The following is a 22,283-nucleotide window of genomic DNA, read 5'->3' as shown; positions in this document are numbered from 1 at the left end:
CAAAAATAGGGATCCGAAGTTTCAGGGGTTAACCCCTACCCCACCACCCCATGATCCGAAATCAAAAAATTGAAGCCTGAGAAATTGTGGGGGCTACCGTTTTGTATTCATGTGTCAAGTTTAAGAACTATCAGTCAGGTGATAAAGGGAGGAGTAGCAAAAAGTTAACGGACGACCAGACGGAAGGACAGACATCCGGACATCACGACTGATTTTATTAAGTTAATCTCTTCAATAATCAGGATGAGATGACCTAAAAATGCAAGTACACTGATCCAAAATCATTACGTTTTCATATTAAAAATGACTTTTGTGATAACCCTACAAGAACCGAGCAAGTTTTCAAGATTAAAGACACTTCCTGACAATGGACGAACAGGTGACGTATCTAATTTAAAAAATTCAAGTTTCCACATCGATATCTTCATCAAAATCGAATCATTTCTTACTTGTCACACATTCAACCTATCCACCAAATTTCGTCCAAATCTATCCACAGCTTTTTGAGATATCCTGCTCATAGACACAGACAGACAGACAGACAGACAGACATGAAAACACAACCTCCATCCACCTTCGGTGGCAGAGGTACTGTATAAAAAATTAATTGGTTCATGAAAAAGGTGAAAAATATTTTCACGAAAAAAAAAAGTGACCACTATATTCGTTATTGTTGTGTGTCTGTCTGTCTGTCTGTCTGTCTGTCTGTCCCGAGCATAGCTCCGTGCGTTTTGATCCGATCCTGATAAAATTTTGGTGGGAGGTTTATATCATGATCTAGTGTTTTCCTGAAAATGGGCGTGGTGCGCCCATTATGGTCGGAGCCACACCCAAAAAACATGTGTTTTTAGGGGGTAGACTATTTCAATTTGCATCTTCTCCAAGGGGTTTGTCAAATCTGGCAGGGGTTTCGGTATTTGGTTAGCCCAATGGCACCTGCATAGCCCCACAGAGCTCGATTTTTCATTTTCGTCCCAAGGTCAAGGTCACAAGGTCACGAACTTAGAAAATTGCGAATTGTGTTTTTAGGGGGTAGCAAATTTCAATTTGCATCTTCTCCTACCGATAGTCCGGGAGCCAACCTGTGTACGAGGCTGTTTTAGGGTTGGACCTTACAGCCTCTGCTATAAAATTTTACACCCCCAGGATGTTTAGATATATGTTTGCAGTTCATGAAAACCAATGTTGGCAATTCATAAGCTCTTGCGAAAAATTTTGGCGGCCGTTTTTGTTTGAGGAAGATTTGAAAAATTTGATAAAACAGCAATTGTCAATAAAATTTCTAAAAAAATTAAAAAATCACATTCATGAAAAATAAATGTGAACTAAATGTAAGAATTCAATCAGTGCATTGTAAAATGACAAAAAAAAATTGCCTTTGTGAAAGTAAACCTCGTAAAAGTACATAATTTTGTGAAAAATGCCTTAAAAATAACGTTTTTTGAAGATGGCCTTTAGAACTTTTCTTATCATAGGCAGATGCTGCATTAGAATACTAATTTCTCTTAATGTGATATGAACATGGTATCCATGGCTAATTAAAACAGCAAATTTGATTGAGTTCTATCAATTTTTAAAGAGAAAATTAACATTTTTGTCAACCAAAGTTACCCCTACCCCCAAAATCCTCTTACTCTATTGAACACAGTTCGGTTAAGGTTTGCTGGATCCAGGTTGGGTACTTCACAGTTCACTCTTCCAAAGGAAAATTCAATGGTGTTTGGAGTGACATGGCCCTGGAGCAGACATACAACAATGAAGGGAAGACATCTCTGTTCAAAGGCATATCTCAGGCACCAGCTGCTCGAGATAAATATGTGAAGACAGCACCATTTCTCACAGCTGTATCAGAGAACATAAAGTCTATGGCTAATCTAGGCCAACAGGAATCTACTCATCATGGAGAAACACAGAAGCAGGCAACAGAAGAACATATGCATGTTGAGGAGATCAAGAAAGTGATATGCCAGCAGATGATAAACCCATTCCAGTGTAACAACCAAGTGGTTCTGCTCAATAGAGCAACTAGTGAGAAGGCTGCTTCAAAAGACTTGGTCCATGCTCAAGCTAAGGGCATGGAAGCCATTATGAAAGCAGAAGAGGTGGTCTCTATTAAGATTGAACCACTGAAGCTGGTAACTTTCTCCTCACAGAAGAAATCAAAACCATCAAGGAAAGAGAGTTTAATCAGGATCTATCAAGATGAGACTGCAACTACACGTGTGCTGTGTTTCTATCGAGATGCCGACCCAGTCACAAGACAGATTGCATTTTCCCATGAGTGGACAGACTATCCATCATCCCTGTTTGAGGTTGATCCACGCTTAGCACAGGGGGTTGTAATGCGCAAAGGCAACGAGTCTGATTTCGTGGCAGTGCTAATTGCTGAAGCTGAGCAGGATGTTGTTTTACAGCTGCCATCATTACCACAGAGTGACCTATACACAGTTTATCTGGTAGACACAATGGCATTTGTAAATAAATACCAAAAAATGGGTGCGAAAACATTTGGTGAACTTCCCCAGCTGTATCTTCGCAAGCAGGTGTATCCTGCAGTTGAAACCTGAAATGTGCAACTGTGTCAACATCATTGGTGATCAGTATGATTTTGATGATAGCCATACTTTGAAGGGTGATGAGCAGCAGAGGAGAAACCAGACAGACCAGGCAAGACAATTCTCACCATCCAAGAGTCTAGAAATTCCGGACTGGAATTTATTCATGAAGAATCCAAGAAATAAAGGAAATCTTCAGAACTTCATTGGCACTTCCCTTTGTGAGAGTCCTGAAGCTATTCCGGATGGAGTGACCATCATTCTTGGTAGTATGATGGAAAACAAAGGTCACACTCTTTCCATCACATCAGCATCAAGTTCAGTTCTGGACTTACCTTGTGAAGAACATGAAGAGGCAGACACAAGGATTATTGCTCATCTTGCGTATTGTGTGGAATATCTTGATCACCATCGAGCTGTTGTGCATGCAACAGATACAGACATAATTATGCTGTGTATATATCACTTCTGCTGCTTGAACACATTGCAAGAACTCTGGATACAACGGCAGAATCAATACCTACCTATTCATGAGCTGGTAGAAGTGTTGAGCAAGAAGTACCAGAAAATCCTCTTGATGTCGCAGCTACACTTCTGTGCACATATGTGTTGTGTGGATGTGACACAGTGAGCTACCCATTCAGAAGGGGAAAAGAAGAGGTCAGGTCAGGTATGGGAGCATGTGCCAGAACAGCGCGTCGCTGCGTCCACTTTCCGCCGGTACTCCAGGGGCCTCCGTCTGGCCATCCCCCAGGCAGATGCCAGGCCCATCCCATCTCCTTGAGATGATGGTCAACCTGCTGCAACCATGAGGCACGTGGTCGGCCCACTGGCCTCCCACTCATGAGACTCCCTCGCTGAGAGAATCTGGTGAGCAGGATCAGCATCAGGAAAACGAGCCACATGTCCATACAGCCGCAGCTGACGCTCACGGACTATGCAGGTAACAAATCTCATCCGAGTCTCTCTCAGCAACCGCTCGTTGGACACAAAATCCGACCAGCGATAGCCAAGGATTCTCCGAAGAGACCTGGTACCAAAGGAATTAAGTCTCCGTCTCAGATCCTTGGTCAAAGTCCAAGTCTCGCACCCATAGAGCAAGACTGGAAGTACCAAGGACCTGAAGACTCAGACTTTCGTCCTCCCGCACAGGTACCGGCAGCGCCACACCCCATGATCCAGTAAATCCATGACTCCCCAGGCCCGACCCAGACGTCTATTGACCTCCGGCTCACAACCTGCGGAGACATGAATATCACTGCCAAGGTAAGTGAATCTCTCCACGACCTCAACATCCTCACCACAAACAGACACAGACAGGACAGCAGCATCCAAGATGTCACCGAAAGCCTGGATCTTAGTTTTGACCCAAGAAATCCGTAATCCCAATGGCTCCGACTCCTCATTCAGCACCTCGAGGGCCCCCAAGAGGATGTCTAAAGTCTCCGCAAAGATGACTGCATCATCTGCAAAATCAAGGTCTGAGATCTTGACATTGCCAAACGATGCACCGCAACTTGATCTCTCCGACATCCTCCCTAGAATCCAGTCCATACAAGTGCTGAAAAGTGTGGGGGCAAGTACACATCCCTGACGAACTCCAGTAACAACTGGAAATAAGTCAGAGATGGTACCACCACACTTCACAGCACTCTCAGTACCAGAGTAGAGTTCAGACATCAGATCGATCAGTTTCGGTGGCACCCCACGAAGACCAAGAATCCTCCAGAGGACATCCCGATTCACTGAATCGAACGCTTTACAGAGATCAACATAGGCTGCAAGCAGCCCCTGCCGAAACTCTCGTCTGTGTTCGGTGAGGACACGAAGTGCAAGGATACGGTCAATCGTTGACCTCTTTGGTGTAAAGCCTGACTGCTCTGGACGCTGGTGCTCAAGCAGATGGTGGCAAACCCTATCAAGAATTATCCGAGCAAAGACCTTGCCCGGCACTGAGAGCAGCGTCACCCCTCGGTAGTTTTTGCAGTCTTGGCGATCACCCTTCCCTTTCCAGAGAGGGACAACAAGGCCCCTCTTCCAGTCAGTTGGGATGATGCCTGTGTTCCTGTGAAAAGAAGAGCGGCACAGGTTTCTCTGGGACTGATAGGAAACCTTCCCCACCTTGTTGATTTTGGAAGAGATAGTGAAATGGCAGCAACAGAATGTGTCATTGATGAGGCCAGAGTATACTGGACTGCTCTGCATGGCCAAAAAGGGTTCAGCTGTTTGGATACCCTCAGGCAGCATATGTTTGTCTCTTCAAAATTAGACCTTAGGTCACTGCCAGCAACAGAAGATGCGTTTTACTTCCTTGTTTTAAGAGCATTGTATCAATTGCTTCTGTATAGACGTGCACATCTCAGTGACCGAGCACTTCCCCCAGCCACAACATTTGGCAGAACCCTTATCAATGGAAAACTGGTCCCAATTCTCATGTCTAAGCCAGCCAAGCCAAACATAGACAAAACGGTGTCTTGCATGTGCAAATTATCCAAATGTCTGAAACGATGTTCATGCAAAAAGGCTGCTGTGCCTTGCTGAGTGACATGCATATGCCTTGGTCAGAGAGGTTCATGTGGTGGAGTTGTTTCAGAGAGTGACTCTTCCTCTGAAGAGGATGTTTCATGTCACAATATTGTGTTAATCCATTTCTAATTTTATCTTCCTTAAAACCATGGCATGTAAAAGTATGTTCTTGTTCCTGACCCCATTGATAGTCAAGCATTTCTGAGTTACATAAATCTTTTGTTGTTTGACATATAACCTTGTCAATTGAAGGTAGGTTAAATCTACACCAATTGTGATATAGGAAATGAACTCCTCTTTAATATGAGGGGTCATTTGTGTATATAGGTTTAGTGGTTATGATTTTAGGACAATATGAATTACCCCTACCCCCATCCTACATCTTCGCTTTTGCCAACATTTTGTTATCAGAGGGGGCTCGCAAAAGTGTTGACTGTGTTGTTGCGCAAGAGTTTCACCATTGCCAACATTGGTTTTCATATACTCAAAGGGTGTCTCTTTATGAAAATCAACACAAAATTTTTATAGCAGACCGGGCAATTTTTTTTTAATTTTGATCGGTTGGCTCCCGGACTACGAGGGGGTTTGTCGAATCTGACAGGGGTTTCAGTATTTGGGTAGCGCAATGGCACCTGCATAGCCCCACGGAGCTCGATTTTTCATTTTCGTCCCAAGGTCAAGGTCACAAGGTGACGAACTTAGAAAATTTAGAATTTTGACATAAAAATCATACGACCGCCCAAACTTTGAGAGCGAGGATGACAATATTTTTTATGCATAATCTTAAGGTCATTCCCCACCTAAAGTCTTGAAACTATTTTGCTCTATCTCGAACACCTTGCCCGTGGCGCCCCCTTCAACTTTGTTTTTACGCTGATTTCATCAAAGTATGGATAAGCTGAGGAGTGCGAAATGCCATAAAGCCTATATGACGTTATATTGTTCCTGGAATGTTCCAGAGGAAGTTTTGAACCAAAGGTGATAATCCTTGACCTTTCAAGTTCACAAAGGTCAAATTTTCAAAGTTGTGGGAATTGAACCGGGTTTTCGACCTTCTTCGACGAACTTACTCCATTAAGCTATAGCACGTATCCTGTTTCCTTATTTTAATGTCTACAACATTGTTTTGTGACCTTTAAAGGTTACGCAAAGGTCAAATTTTTAAAGTTGTTGAACGAAACCTGGTTTTCAACATTTTGCAGCTAATAACCTGTCACTCGTACCACATCATGTTGATCATTTTTATAACTTGGTCAAACATTATCACATTGTCTCATCCTTGACTTCTGAAACAATCTACATCATCAAATACCGCTCGTGAACCATCATCGTCTTCAGACTTGTTTATTTTAAAAATCAATTATACTAAAAACAAAAACTTAAAACATATTAATCTGTAACAATATTGTTGCAATAAAATCAATCCTTGTGCCATTTGTAATCATTTTATTTCCAGGCAAGTTAAACAAATGAACCACCAAACCTTGCGATCGATCATCGACGTACCATTTCGGTGTTTTAATGCCCAGACCTGACCCTGTTCACCCAACGCCAGGCAAAATGGAGGCTTCGGGCGGATGACGTCTGAGGATGGTGAACAAGAAACAGCAGAGGGCTCACCAGGAAGGGTGCTATGCCAGGTTTCACTGCCATCAAAACCATGCAACACAAGCACAGCTCCACAAGGAGCTTTAACTCCTCCTGAGGAGGAGATGGAGGAAGGAGGCAGGGAATACGGGTAAATTATCGAGAAACAAATTTGTACTGTCATGTGCATGGTTCCTGGTGATGTAATCAAGCCATAATGTTTTACTCACGTCCATTTCTGCAGAAACTGTCAGCATCGATGCTGTCGTCTGTTGTATAAGCCATAACACAGTCTGGGATGTGATCACTGTCTACATCGTACATCATCAGATGGTTCACGCTTGCTAAAGATGACAAAGCAAATTAAGACAATACATTACATGAATGGCTCATGTCCTCACTTCCACACAGTGCTTCAAATCCCACCCTGTGAGCTCAAAACTAATGGCTCAAGAACAGAGGGAGTGGGAAAAGTTACGGCATTGAGAGGTGGGAGGGCAGTGTGGTTGTGGTTAAGCCACACAGGGACGTGACCATCGAGTATCACACCTGCATGACTCAAGGAGACATCCCAATTTCCAAGATGGCTTGGCATTTCACAGTGAATGAAGAAGGAAAATATGCCCAGTGAGACGAAGCAAACAAAGAGGAAGGATAGGCAGAGTGCTGTTCGCATCTGCCTCTTCGGCGACGTTTTCCATAGCTTCCTGGTTTTAGCAGTCATCTGACAGGGATCGTTTGCTCCTTCGCCCTCACATGTCCGAGCATTACCTGCAGGCAAGCAAGGACACCGGGATTTTGTGCTTGAAATTAAAAGCAACAATCGTGTCATGGAGTGCTTTCCAACTGCAGAGGTGTCAATTAAGCAAGAGTTATTCATTTATTTATTTACAAGACAAAAATGTGATTTTTTAGTTATTTTATGGTGGGAAGCAAGCAGATTTCCACCCGAAACCTTGCTTCAAAAACTTGAGACAATCAGTGCTGACAAGATGCTTCCATCAATCTTTATCCATTCCAATGATTGTTTTTTTTTCTTGGAAAAATAATTTAAACCATGTGTCTATTCTGAGAGTGTCACATAATTCAGCTGTTCAGGGGAATTGGCTTACGGGGCATTTGCCGAACATACTCATTGCCAATTTACAATTATCGTTTCGCTCGTGTCCGCCAAGGTATAGTTGCAGCTCACACAACGTTGCCCAATTCACACGGAAACATCTATTGCAATGGAGGACAAAACCCATGCCAGTATAAATTTGAGCAAAATATTTTTTTGTAACAAACGTTCAGTCACACGAGTTTACCAGAGTTGGTGTCAAAGCCACCCAATGCTTGCCTGTTTATACATTTATCGTTTTTAAAAAACGAGTCTAATAATTAATATTTTTTATAAAGCATTGCAGTGAGGTATAATTAAAAAGCAATAAATGTATTTGTATATTGTAATCAGTAACAAGAGCGCAAGTGAGCACAATATATGCCCTAACAAGAAGGTATATACAGAATTGTGCTACTACAAGGAAAACAGCATCCTGGTTGCCATGGCAACCACTTTAGATGACGAACGCATGTCGCGACACACTGTCTCCACAGTCTGTACCTATATACCAAATATGAAACGTGAAAGTTGAAAACTTTGGGAGTTAGAGTGTGGACAGGAACGGATGGAAAAACAGCATCCCGGTTGCCATGGCAACCACTTTAGATGATGAACGTATGTCGCGACACACCGTCTCCACAGTCTGTACATATGTACCAAATATGAAACGTGAAAGTTGAAAATTTTGGGAGTTAGAGTGCGGACAGGAACGGACGGACAGACAGACAGACGGACGGACGACCGGTATCACATAATACGCCCCGATATATATATATATATATATATATATATATATATATATATATATATATATATATATATATATATATATATATATATATATCTCGGGCGTATAAAAAATAGTGTGGTAGATAAAAACATTAGAAAAGAAACTAGAGGGGGAGCACTCGGGAGAGTGCAAAACCTCCGCCGCCAATAGTGCTGGGTCACTCAAGTGAACCTTATATCTTATTCATTAAATATGATGTCAACAGTGCTGATAGAGTTATCGTTCTTTTCTCCAACATTTTTTTTGTGGGGGGGGGGGAAATCACTTAAAACATGTAGAAATGCAAAAAAAAAAAAAAAAAAATCGAAATTGTTGAAAAAAAGTGGCAAAAATTTTTTTTTCTCTAACAATTTTTTTTTGGGGGGGTTGGAAATCACTTAAAACATGTAGAAATGCAAAAAAACAAAACATTTTTCTCTAACATTTTTTTTTGGGGGGGGGGACCAAGTCCAAAATCTAATGGCATGATCCTTGGACCATACCTAACCCCCCACCAAGTTTCGTCGAAATCCGTCGAGGAGTTTTTCCGTAATACAAAAAAATTAACATTTTCACGCTCACGCTGACGCTCATGCTCACGCTGACGCTCATGCCGGGGGTATCGCTATAGCTCTCTGTTCTTCAAACAGGTGAGCTAAAAAAATCTATGGGCACTTCGATACAACACTACGTCTCAAAGCTCTACTTTTGGAAGCAAAATTCAAAGCCTTAATACAGGCACCAAATTGGTACTTAAGGATCTATTATAAAGCTTGGGATTTAGTGGATTATTTGAGGGTTGCACAGCTGCTCAGTGTGCGTTAGTTGGGCTGGATCCCACACCAACACGAGAGGAATTTGAAAGACAGCAGAAAGACCAAAAATTTTTTTTTATCTGAGCACTCCTTTTGAATTTCAGCATAATGTCGTGCAGGCTGTACCTACATACTTGCTGTCACATGGACCATGGGTTGAGAACTCTCACTTTAATATGATGTAAAAAAAAAGCACATAGATACTGTACATGATGCAGATACCACCCACCCTTCCACCCTCCTTCTCCTCATTTGCAATGCATCAAAGAACAGTGGACAATAACCATTGAATACTAAGTTACCTCGGCCATTCGCCTCTGCCTGTCGCAACCACCTGCCATCCGAAGGAGCAGTCGACAGTCCGTCCTTGTGAATGTTCGCAGGGTCCATCGTAGATGGAACAGAAGCCGCAGTACTGCCTGGCATCTGCTGCTCTGCCTCACTGTCTGTTAATGACACCAAGTCGTAGGAGCCTTCTGCCAACCGTCGCTTGGCTGGAAAAAGAGAGACAACACACAAAACTCGTTCAGAATCAAAACAAAAGGTTCTATGGTTAAAATAACAGTCAAGGGTGGGAGAGGAGGGGGGGGAGGGAAGGGGACAATGAATCATCAATCAAGACAATTTGCATAACTATTAAGTATATACTAACCATTTAATCACGCACTGTAATTACTTTGGAATTGTTTTGTCAAATTTGCTCCCAAAAAAAAAAAAATAATAATAATAATAATGATCATAATCATCATCATAATGAGAGTTCAATTAAAATCAACTTCCATTGAGGTGAAGGCCATTTGACTCAAAGCCTGCACGAGTGTTGCCAACATATTGTTACGGCTGTGGAAATTCGCAGAACACCATAAGGTTCCTTAGATTAGCTATGCCGGTAAGTGAGTGTTCAGATAGCTTTCCCCACCGTTGTTTAGAAGGCTGCGAACATTTGAGATAGCCGTTTTTCTTTACCTATTGTTATTTTGAACCTACACGCAAACAACAACCGCCACCAAGTACGTCACAACGCCAACCACGCTACAATTTCCCATCTTTAACCACCACCATCTTCACCATGTACAACCCATCTACAACCATCACCATCTTCACCACTACACCCGCTTCCAAACGCCATCCTTCACGGTCCACCCTACGAATGTTTCTGCATCGGGAACCGTCCGAGAACGTGGGCAGGATTGGCAGAACAAAAGCTCTTGCGGAGCCTGTGGGGTTTTTCCCGCCTATTTTACCCGTGCTTAGTGTGAAGGGAAGGGGGCAGGGAAGCTCGCTGTCGATTGGTGGATGCACGGCGTGAGGCGGTCGGAGTGAGGGAACGCCCCTTTTCTGGAAGCTTCTCGAAGAGAGGCGGAGCCGAAAACGGGGAGGAAAGAAGGGCGGAGCCCCGCGCTATACAAGGCGGACCGCACGCAAGCTCTCGCTCTCTTGGTGGTCGAGGTCGAGTTCTCGCTCTCTTGGTGGTCGAGGTCGAGTTCTCGCTCTCTTGGTGGTCGAGGTCGAGTTCTCGCTCTCTTGGTGGTCGAGGTCGAGTTCTCGCTCTCTTGGTGGTCGAGGTCGAGTTCTCGCTCTCTTGGTGGTCGAGGTCGAGTTCTCGCTCTCTTGGTGGTCGAGGTCGAGTTCTCGCTCTCTTGGTGGTCGAGGTCGAGTTCTCGCTCTCTTGGTGGTCGAGGTCGAGTTCTCGCTCTCTTGGTGGTCGAGGTCGAGTTCTCGCTCTCTTGGTGGTCGAGGTCGAGTTCTCGCTCTCTTGGTGGTCGAGGTCGAGTTCTCGCTCTCTTGGTGGTCGAGGTCGAGTTCTCGCTCTCTTGGTGGTCGAGGTCGAGTTCTCGCTCTCTTGGTGGTCGAGGTCGAGTTCTCGCTCTCTTTGTGGTCGAGGTCGAGTTCTCGCTCTCTTTGTGGTCGAGGTCGAGTTCTCGCTCTCTTGGTGGTCGAGGTCGAGTTCTCGCTGCCGTGGACGTTGGGTTGTGCTCCCTCTCCCTCCCTCTCGTCTTGGCGCCGATTTCTTCCCCCGTCTCCCGGTGGTCCTGTTGAGCGACCTGTTGGCGAAGGCGCGGGCCGGTGGCAAGTTCGGGCGACGCATCGGGGACGCAGACGGGAGGCGCAGCCCTGCCGGCTGTGTGGTGCGAACCTGTTCGTCTGGCGAGGAGCGCCGGAGAGAGCTTACCGCCCATTGTCGCAAGGCCCGGAGTCAGGCGCGGCCCTGCTAGCGGCCGTGGGGAGCAGACGTCGCGACCTACCCACAGAGACACCTAGAGGGTGCAGGTAACCTGCACGGTCTCGTGGGCCTTTTCGGTCATCCACGGCCCACGACCATAAAGGTCTCCGGACCCCGTCTACCCCCTTGCCTGTGAGGAGGTCTTTCCATTTCTTTTGTTCTGTTTGACTGCTGTGGCGCCGTGTCGCTGTAAGTAGAACCTGCTAAGTAACTGCGCTTGTAAATAACAATTATAGTCGGTCGTATTGCTTTTGTTTTCTATTTCTTGCCTAGACATTGCATTACTGCCTTGCTTGTGTCGTGTGTGTGTGTGTGTGTGTGTGTGTGTGTGTGTGTGTGTGTGTGTGTGTGTGTGTGTGTGTGTGTGTGTGTGTGTGTGTGTGTGTGTGTGTGTGTGTGTGTGTGTGTGTGTGTGTGTGTAATACCTGCTTTGTGAATAAATGTCCTCGTGTGAAATGTATCCGCTCGTCGTGTCCTATTTCCCTTTTGAAAGCCATCTTGCATTGTGGAATGAGTCGTTGGTTTTGAACGCCCAGTAAAGAGAATCGGATCCGTCGAGGTCGGCGATAACACCACTCGGTTATCGCTTTAGAACGGAACGGGCCGCTTAAGCGGTTCGTGTCCCAGCCCGACCTGCAGCGCAGTGCAGCCCCTCGGTAGGTTACCCGCGCGGGTACTTAGGTATATCGACATTCGGCGATTCACCCTATTTCGCGCGGGTAGAATGCGGACTGGGCTGTGGTGAGGTTAAACCCCCACCCGTGACTGGTTCCTGGCGGTAGTTCCAGGAGGGTCACGACTGAATTGTCCGTCCGGTGGGCGAGCTGCTACTATTTGTGGTAGTTCGCATGCCGGCTGGCGCGAATTCGAAACAATATGATGGTCGTTTGTCAGTGTTCCATCCATTTAAATGCTGAGCATCAAGCAAGGAAGCAGCACGTACCATTTTTAAAGTTTTTGGTATGATTTGGACGAGGTTCAAACCACCGATCTCTCATGGACGCTCTAAACATGAAGCCGAAGTCTGGTTTACGCAAGATCAACGGATACACGGAATTAAATAAGGCAGTTTACGCTTGGATTGCTCTCGATGAAACAAAAACAGATTTCATGTTGAGTGACAGCCTCGATTTTATTCACAAGAAAGTAGGTGCCATGACAATTTGTGTAATACTGCAATGGACAAATGGATTAAAATATCAAATAGAATTCAAAAAAATGCTGGTTGTTAGAAAGATCCAGAACGAGGATTAAGCAACAAACTGGTATAGCTGCCCAGCAGGCAAGGCTCGGGATCAGAAATTTTGACATCCAAGAGATGTGTAATGCTTGCACAAGTCTCGGATAAAGACCACTCAATGGATGAAACGTCGGACGTGTTTGTATTGTTTTGAGGTGTGCAATATTATCGGTAACAACACAGAAAATGGTCCTAAATCACCCAAGTGCAATTACATCGGCTATTTTGGTGCCTCTGGTAATCGTTTAAGACACTGCAGCCGAAAGGCAACTGGTTACCAATAGCAGTGGTCACAACACAAGATATACCAAATCGGCTGAATCGGTGAACTGGACAATGCAATCTCAAGAAAGAAACGTGGAGGGGTCTGGCTCCCCTCATGCACAGTCTTTGCATCACAGGGTGCTAACGAGCGAACTGAAAGCAGCACGTATTGGGAGCATGCAGGCGTAGACAAGGGTAACAGATCATTTGGGTGCTGGAACTCAACTTGCAGCACACAAAAGCCATGCCATGATGCAAATAATTTCATAAACTTACAATTCATTACATATTATGGGGAATTCCATAAACATGCATGCATTGTTTCATAAACGATATAACCATGTTAGTGTTTTCCAGTACTCCCCCCCCCCCCTCCAGCAGTGTGAAGTGATATCGTTGCAAGTGATCCTCATTAGCCTCATCCATTCCCAAAGAAATGGGAGCATTCTATTGTAATCAGTCTGGGATATGTGCGTGCAAGTCTGCACAGAGATCTGCTTTCAAGCTCTTCCACAAGCCTCGACGATGTACACATACATCAGATGCACCACCTGATTGTTACAGTGAGCATCGCTGCGGACTACATCTCACATGGTAAAAACCACATAATCCACAAAGAACCACATAATCCGTCTACCACCCAGATGATTGTTCCCGCGAATGTAAACCATTCAACCAGAAGGCACGTGATGTGATCAGCAGGTAAATCGAAACATGTGGAGTGTGACGAGCACTCCCCCAATCTCCATTGGACATAGTCCTACACCAAAGCATCACCTCCAACACAGAGGCCTCGGCCCGGCGACTCTGTCAAACAAATATTACATGGTCAACATCAGTTAAACATCAAACGGAGCCGCCTTTCCCGATTTTGGGGTTATTTGCTCTCATCAGGACAGCATACCGACAAATATCGAACCAATGATGACCACATTCCTCGTTTAAACATCAGACGCATTCTCCCACATGGTAAAACCATATAATCTGCAAAGAACAACCATCCGTCTGCCACCCAGACAGTTGTTTCCGCTAATGCAAACCATTCAACCAGAAGGCACGTGATGTAACCGGCGAGTAAATCGAAACGTGTGTGTGTGTCCAATGTGTAGGACTGTGTCCAATGGAGATCGGCAGAGTGCTCGTTACACTCCGCGTTTCGATTTACCTGCCGATCACATCACATGCCTTCTGGTTGAATGGTGTACATTAGCAGGAACAATCATCTGGGTGGCAGACAGACGGTTGTTCTTTGTGGATTATGCAGATTTACCATGCGAGGTTTTGTAGTTATGGAGAGTAAAAACAAACAAACAAACAAAAAAAAACCGCACGCACGCGCACACTTGTGCCCATTAAGGCTAAATTGCATCAATGAAGGTGATTATGAACAACATTTCAAACAATATTCCCCCATGGCTAATCAATCATAGGTATGAAGTTTTTGTATCTATCTGTTAAGCGGTTCTGGAGAAGATTATTTACGTATACATTTTCAATCCAATATGGCCACCAAACCACGTGACTGAAGACTTCATACATTTAATTATTCGCTATTCGCTCACACCGGGTCGTAGATCAAATATATGAAGTTTCAGATTTTTTTTGAAAAAGGAATTTTTCAACCAATTATGGCTGGAATACCACTTCACCGATTATGCCATCGTTATCATCCTATTTACCCCATGGGGAGTTTATGACATATGCCATGAAGTTTCAATTTTTTTGGAGAAGATATCCAAATTTTTTTTTCCTTTAATAAAATATGGCTGCCATACCATGTGACTTATAATGTCAGCATGATCAATAACATATCTATGGAGAGTCCCTCCTATGCTTAACCCTTGGAATACAGTCAAGACAATCATTAAGAAGTGGAAGACATATGGTACCACCAAGACCTATCTATATCAGGCAGTCCCTCCAAACTGGATGACCAAGCAAGGAGGAGACTGATCAGAGAGGTCAGCAAGAGTCCAAAGGCAACTTTGAAAAAGCTACACTGCATGCCTTTATGGCAAAGACCGGTCACGGTGTGCATGTGACAACAGTGTCCCAAGCACTCCACAAGTCTGGCCTGTACGGTAGGGTGGTAAAGAAGGAAACCATCACTCAAAAAAGCCCACTTTGAGTCCCCCATCTTCTTCTTCTTCTTCTTCTTCTTCTTCTTTCGGCTCGCTCCCGTTAGGGGTCGCCACAGCGGATCAACCGTCTCCATTTCGCTCTATCCTCCACATCTTCCATTGACACTCCAACCACCCGCATGTTCGCCCTCACCGTATCCATGAACCTCTTCTTTGGCCTTCCTCTTCTCCTCCTGCTTGGCGGCTCCATCTTCAACATCCTTCTCCCGATATACTCCGCTTCCCTCCTGAGCACATGTCCAAACCATCTCAATCTTTCCTCTCTCTCACTTTGTCTCCAAACCGTCCTACCTGCGCTGTCCCTCTAATATACTCATTCCTTATCCTGTCCATCCTCATCACTCCCAACGAGAATCGCAGCATCTTTAACTCTGCCACCTCCAGATCCGCTTCCTGTCTTTTTGTTAGTGCCACCGCCTCCAAACCATACAACATAGCTGGTCTCACGACCTTGAGTGCCGCTTGAGGTATGCAAAAAAACACTCCGAAAATTCTGAAGTCATGTGGCAAAAAGTTTTGTGGTTTGAAGAAACCAAGATGGAATGTTTTGCACAAACCCAACACACCACAAAAAGAACACCATCCCTACTGTGAAGTATGGTGGTGGTAGCATCATGTTATGGGGATGTTTCGCATCAGCAGGGACTGGGGCACTTGTCAGGACAGTTGGGAAAATAGATGGAGAAAAATACAGAAAAATCGAGGAAAACCTGCTGCCCTCTGCAAGAAAGCTGAAATTGGGATGGAAGTTCACCTTTCAGCATGCCAACGACCCGAATCACAGCCAAAGTTGCACTGGAGTGGTTAAGGAACAAAAAGATAAATGTCCTCGAGTGGCCCAGTCAGTCACGACCTTCATCCAATCAAAAATCTGTGGCATGACTTGAAGATTGCTGTCCATCAACGCTCCCAACGTAACTTGACTGAGCTTGAACAGTTTTGTGCAGAAGATTGGGAAAATATTGCCCAATCAAGGTGTGCAAAATTTGTAGAGACCTATCCCAATCGACTCACAGCTGTAATTGCTGTCAAAGGTGCTTCCATCAAGTATTAACCTAGGGGGTTGGGCACTTATCCAACAAAGATATTCTAGTTTTAAATTTTTAATTAACTTTCTGAAATTTGTTTTTCACTTGGAAGTTGTGTTACGATGTGTAAGAAAAAGGTGGAAAAAGTCTGATTTAATGAAATTGAATTCCAAGAAAGAAGGCAACAAAAGGTTAAAATTTTGAAAGAGAGTGGAGTCTATCGGCACTGTATATACAGGGTGGGGCGTTTATATCTTACACATTTGCAATTTGTCTTGCCAGAAGCAGTCTTGGCATAACTAATTATTGTTTTCTTTGTTTTACAGATAATACTTGAAAGTATTTAATGATGGAGCACTGTAAATGCAATGAGCATTTTATTTTTATTTTTTTATTTCTTTTTTTTTTTTAGATGCAATGAGTATGCCAATTTCACAAACAAGGTCATCATGACAGATGAGGCGCACTTTGATTTGGCAGATTTAATGCCACCAGATTTCTTCTTACGGGGATTTCTGAAGGGCAAAGTTTACAAGGAACATCCAACATCGATCGATGAATCGAAGGCAAACATCACTGCAACCATCCGCTCTATTGATCAGGAGACATTGCTTGCGGTAACGAACAATATGGTGATCCGCTGTCGTGAATGTACAAATTCTAAAGGGGCCCATTTGTCTCATGTAATTTTTAAGAAATAAAGAATCAAAATTGAATTTTGAAACTTGAAGTATGTGCCTTTGTTGTATAGAAATTTTATTATCCCGCCCCCCCCTTCAGAGGGAGGGAGCGGGATATTGTAATCGTCCGGTTTGTTATCTTGCCAAAACGAAGTTTTTGCAAGATATGTTAGTCAGCTTGTATGTTTTTTTATTATTATTTTTTTGTTTGTCTGTAATTACGTATAAAAAATTCTGCAGAGCACAGTTATCATTGGAAATTTTTGTAACTTCGCATATCAGAGGCCTATAGAGGTCCCTTTCAGTGCACAAAATTTTGAAGATCAAGGTCAAAGGTCAAGGTCACTGTCGCAAATCAGGGGAGTCGACGAAACCCTTATTTGTTGAGTAATTTTGATCGGATCATCTTCAAACTTCATGGGAATATAGTTCATGGTCTGGCGCTCAGCTGATTAATTTTTGGTGGCGATTGGCCTTGACCTTCATGGTTAGCGCCTCAGGTCAAACATATTTGACCCCAAGGTCAAATTTTCAAGTTTTAGGAACCATATCGTGTAGTACCTCAAATTGAACACCTCGATGAGTGCGTTCTAGATATGTCAAGCTTGAGACATTATGACGTCATTTGGTGACGTTATGAGGCAAACGCATATTTTTCATGGTTACTCTGTAGAACGATTCGCATCGGAATCTCTCGTAGGCAGATATTCCTCAAGGAGTCGCTCCTGGTGGATAGCAGCTCTGTTCACCTCAGTGTGACCTTAAAGAAGTCACACGTGGTCACCTTTTGGCAAGGGTCACCCTATGGGTGACATTGGTTTATTATTTGTCTGTCTGTCTGTTTGTTAGCAACTTTACGGCAAAACGGCTTTAGCAAACACTATCGAATTTAATCCACAGGTGGGCAATGAACCTTGGACGACCCCATTAACTTTTGGGTCCAATTGGATCAAAGGTCAAGGTCACGAAAAGATCAAAATCATTTTACGGTCACAACTTCGTCAAAAATGGTTTAATCGACTTCAAACTAAGACTAAAATATTCCTTATAATCAACATTCAGGTTAAAGATGTATCAAATTTAAATTATATCCCCAAAATAACTTAATGCCTTAAATGGGTGGAATTTGTTGTGCCTGGCACCACTTGTTTTATTTGGTTTGGAAACAAAAAAGTTATAAGGATAATAAACCATCAGATATAAATGGCATGCCCTGTACTCGTATAATCGAACTCCCTAACTTGACAAGGTAGCAGGGCACATATAGAGACCCATTACAGGCCTTGCTGCACGACCTGTTAGTAACAAGTGTCATCTGCCACACGACCACATTGTCTATGTCCTGCCGATCACCAGTTTGGAGGAACATCCCTGTCGAAGCTCTGCTGTGGGCAGCTGTAACAATCAGTACATGCATCCCATGACACTGCAGCAAGAGAATGCCCACAAACATGATGCTAATATTAAAGGATAGATATGGGAAGTATACCATACCTATCCTATGTTAGAATCACCCTTTCCCGAAAGGGTAAGAGAGGCTAGTCAGGTTGTAACTTGTAGTCAGGTCATTGTGTGAGTTCATGATTCTGCTTGTAGATCTACTTCAATCTATTAACACCAAGAAGGCTGGGCATTGTTAAATGCTTAGTTGTATTTATTAACCATTTTGTGATGCAATCCCTCAGGTCAAAGGATAAAACTGTCCGAAACAACAGCTAGTCCCAATACACTCGTGCTTTCACCCTTGGTTGTGAGGACTTTATACACTGTGGAGACTTTTGGTATGCACCATGGCATGGATAACATCACAAGAGGTAGTTAGGATGCAAAACAAGTATTGGAGTAACTTGCCAATAAAATTAGCTGGGAAACTCCAAATAAAATTTTATTCTAATTTTTTTTATGGAATGCAATGGTAACTAGAAGTGCCACTTTATAACTGCGAACAGTGATGATTGGGTACCAAGACGACCCCCTTTGATCAGACACGTGACCCACGACGTCCTCTTTATACAACTGAATTCAGAATCGCACCAAATTGGATTCCAAGGGACATTCCAGAAGTCTGTGAGGGAATCATAAGCACTCACAAATCATATTAAGGAATTTTAAAAGCCATCCGAAGCCAAAACGGAAGTGTTGATCTTCTGCTTCCACCGCATGACATCATCCGAATGGAAGGCTATCTCATACTCTCAAAATGCTGGGCCAGTTGCCAAAGAAAGAAAGGCTGGAAATGATCCATCCAAAAATTATCGCCTTACGAAATGAAGGTACAAGGCATTTCAGCTATGACAAGTCCAAGTGTGAGAAATGAACAGACACACAAGAAAGTGTGCTGGGAATAGAGATAAACAACACGATGGCATGACACATCCAACATGGTTGTGACAGCAAAATGTGAATCAATGAAAAACCAGGAAGAAAATGGTGAACAAATGTGCAGAAGGTACACAGGATGCAGATCGGGTGAGCAAATGAGATGCAACAGATGAGGGGAAAGGGTGGAGAACATGAGGGATGTGATGGAGGTGCTTGGAGACTTACATGGAGTGTGTAATGTGGGGAGGGCGACGTGCAGGGGGTGGGGAGGGCGACGTGCAGGGGGTGGGGAGGGCGACGTGCAGGGGGTGGGGAGGGCGACGTGCAGGGGGTGGGGAGGGCGACGTGCAGGGGGTGGGGAGGGCGACGTGCATTGCGGCATATGGAGTAAGGTGGGGGAGCTGCGGTATTAGGGAGACGTTATGAAGGTGTGGCACAAGCTGGCTGGGAGGGAGGATGGAAGGAGAGAGAAGGAGAATGGAAGGAAGGAAGAGGAGAGATATGGAAGCAAGGACACAAGGAAGGAAGGAAGGAAGGGTGGTTATGGAAGGAAGGAAGGAAGGGGGATTATGGAAGGAAGGAAGGAAGGGGGTATGGAAGGAAGGAAGGAAGGGGTATGGAAGGAAGGGAGGAAGGGGGGTTAAGGAAGGAAGGAAGGAAGGGGGGGTAATAGAAGGAAGGAAGGAAGAAAGAGAAGCATATGGAAGCAGGGAAGGTACAGGGGATGGAAGCAGGAATAGGCAGGAGGAAGGAAAGAGGCGAAAGGAAGAGAGGGATTTGCACACAACCACCTGAAGTCCAAGCGATAAGACTCTTCTATACAGAACAAAGCTGGTAATTCCCAAATGATGATGAAAAAAACCAAACCAACTACGTACTCATTATTTCGTTCATGTAAAGCAGCATGCGTACAGGACAGGGTCGGGTCGGGTAGGGTCGGGTAGGGTCGGGTAGGGTCGGGTAGGGTCGGGTAGGGTCGGGTAGGGTCGGGTAGGGTCGGGTAGGGTCGGGTAGGGTACGGGTAGGGTACGGGTAGGGTACGGGTAGGGTACGGGTAGGGTAGGGTAGGGTAGGGTACGGGTAGGGTACGGGTAGGGTAGGGTACGGGTAGGGTACGGGTAGGGTACGGGTAGGGTACGGGTAGGGTACGGGTAGGGTACGGGTACGGGTAGGGTAGGGTCGGGTCGGGTAGGGTCGGGTCGGGTAGGGTCGGGTAGGGTCGGGTAGGGTCGGGTAGGGTCGGGTCGGGTCGGGTAGGGTCGGGTCGGGTAGGGTCGGGTCGGGTAGGGTCGGGTCGGGTAGGGTCGGGTCGGGTAGGGTCGGGTCGGGTAGGGTCGGGTCGGGTAGGGTCGGGTCGGGTAGGGTCGGGTCGGGTAGGGTAGGGTCGGGTAGGGTCGGGTAGGGTAGGGTCGGGTCGTAAAGCGGAATGCAGCATGGGCAGATTAAATAACAGAGACCTTGAGGAGGGTCCCGACTCCCTGGCGGTTAGGAAAGCGACGGCGCTGCGAACACACAGCATCAGTTTGACATCCAGGACACAAATAATAATAATAATGATAATGATAATAATCTCAATACGATTTCATTTTCCCCTCAAGACTCCGTAAAACAACAGCGTTGTAAAAACAAAACCCTCCGTGTTACCCCTTTGTTACCGCCGTGTTACCCTCCGTGTTACCCGCAGTGTTACCCGCAGTGTTACCCGCAGTGTACACGAAAACGTACCGGGTTGTCCGAACGACACCTGACGAGTCTCCGCCATTCTCGATTATAATATTTTTCTCCTCTTCACGAATCTTCTTCTTCAAACATCCGATGGTGGTTGTTGTGAATTTTTTCTTGGTTCGTTATATGTTTTTAAACGTCCGGATGGTCTTTCACTTCAGGAAATTTTAATTTGTTCCGTGAAATTCTTACACAAACCAACACGGTGTCATCAACACACCGCTCAAATCATGCTCATGGCTTCGACTCCATTCAGGGAGGTTTTGTTTACTCCCTTTGCCTCCAAATGTGGATGGAGGTTTAATATGTTTTCACCCTTCGGTCATGAACTACGAAATCAAAGATTCCCAAGTATGTTTTGCTTGGTCTGGTCTGTTATTCTGTCTGTTTGTCAATCGCCGACAGATCGCATTTTAATTCCGATTTCACCAAACAACCACCTGGTAGAGGTTGTCACGAACAAGAAACCTGTTGTTTATGAGGTCAATAGGTTAAAGGTCGTTACACAAATCGTCACTTTTCATCCGATTCACTTGATTATATATATATATATTTATTTATATATACTTTTTAAAAATATATATATTTTTTATTATTATTATTTATTTATATAATTTTTTAATATATACAGTATATATTTTTATATATATATATATATATATATATATATTTATCTATATATATATATATATATTTTTAATATTATATATACTAGTACGTGCCCGTAAAAAAAAAATCATACATAAATATTCAAACCGCGAGCCACAAACAACCACACAGGCCGTTTCTTCACTCTCACGTGCCCGTACGTGCGTGGCCCGGAAATTCGCATATTATTCGCAGTTACGATTATTCGCAATTTCGTTTTAATACCCAATTATTCAATTAGCGCCAACGTATTTTACCTTTTCGCAATGTCGTGGCAAGGAAAAACAAAAAGAGAAGAGAAGAGAGAGAAAAAAATTTACTTCCTGGTTCGGAGCATACCAGCACTCTGATGTTACCCAAATTTATGCACCATCTAATATGAAAATGATCATAACTTGGGGCATTGTGTTTATGTATAAATGCGCATAAGAAATCGAGAAATTATTAGAATACACGAAGTCATCATTATCCAGAAGCCCATACGTTCTAACCTGTAATGGGGAACGGGGCTGAGCTTCCCTTCCCCATCGGCCACGCCCACGCAACAACGTGTCTTGTCATTCGTTTGGTAAATAAATGGCCATAACTTGGGAAGCACTTGTCCGATTAATATCAAACCTTGAAAAGGCACATCCTCAGGTCCCCAGCAATATGCCT

General features: G+C 44.3%; 1 protein-coding gene across 6 annotated transcripts in view; it reads right to left on the bottom strand.

The window, feature by feature from the left end:
* Window positions 1-21,243, bottom strand: part of LOC147012082 (protein FAM234B-like) — a 125,320-nt gene extending 104,077 nt beyond the window's left edge. For 2 of the 6 annotated variants that reach the window (XR_015051991.1, XM_085858282.1), the window contains exons 1-5: window positions 20,979-21,240; window positions 9,657-9,848; window positions 7,218-7,439; window positions 6,899-7,012; window positions 6,588-6,782 (exon numbers count right to left, since the gene is read on the bottom strand). Coding sequence is in view for 3 of the 6 variants with exons in the window: in XM_085858282.1 (XP_085714408.1) it covers window positions 6,588-6,782; window positions 6,899-7,012; window positions 7,218-7,439; window positions 9,657-9,848; window positions 20,979-21,015 (760 nt within the window). In the remaining 3 variants the exon portion in view is untranslated. Of the gene's footprint in view, window positions 1-6,587; window positions 6,783-6,898; window positions 7,013-7,217; window positions 7,440-9,656; window positions 9,849-20,710; window positions 20,756-20,978 lie in introns of all 6 variants that reach the window. The other 4 variants (XM_085858283.1, XR_015051990.1, XR_015051992.1 and 1 more) reach the window with 4 other exon arrangements.
* Between the last annotated feature and the right edge of the window lie 1,040 nt (window positions 21,244-22,283).

Source organism: Eptatretus burgeri, chromosome 15 (genome assembly GCF_056783735.1).
Source record: "Eptatretus burgeri isolate ZD-2024b chromosome 15, Ebu_testis_v1, whole genome shotgun sequence".
In the NCBI taxonomy this organism is placed as follows: domain Eukaryota; kingdom Metazoa; phylum Chordata; class Myxini; order Myxiniformes; family Myxinidae; genus Eptatretus; species Eptatretus burgeri.
Note: the sequence above shows the minus strand (reverse complement) of the source record. Positions and strands in the feature narration are given on the sequence as shown.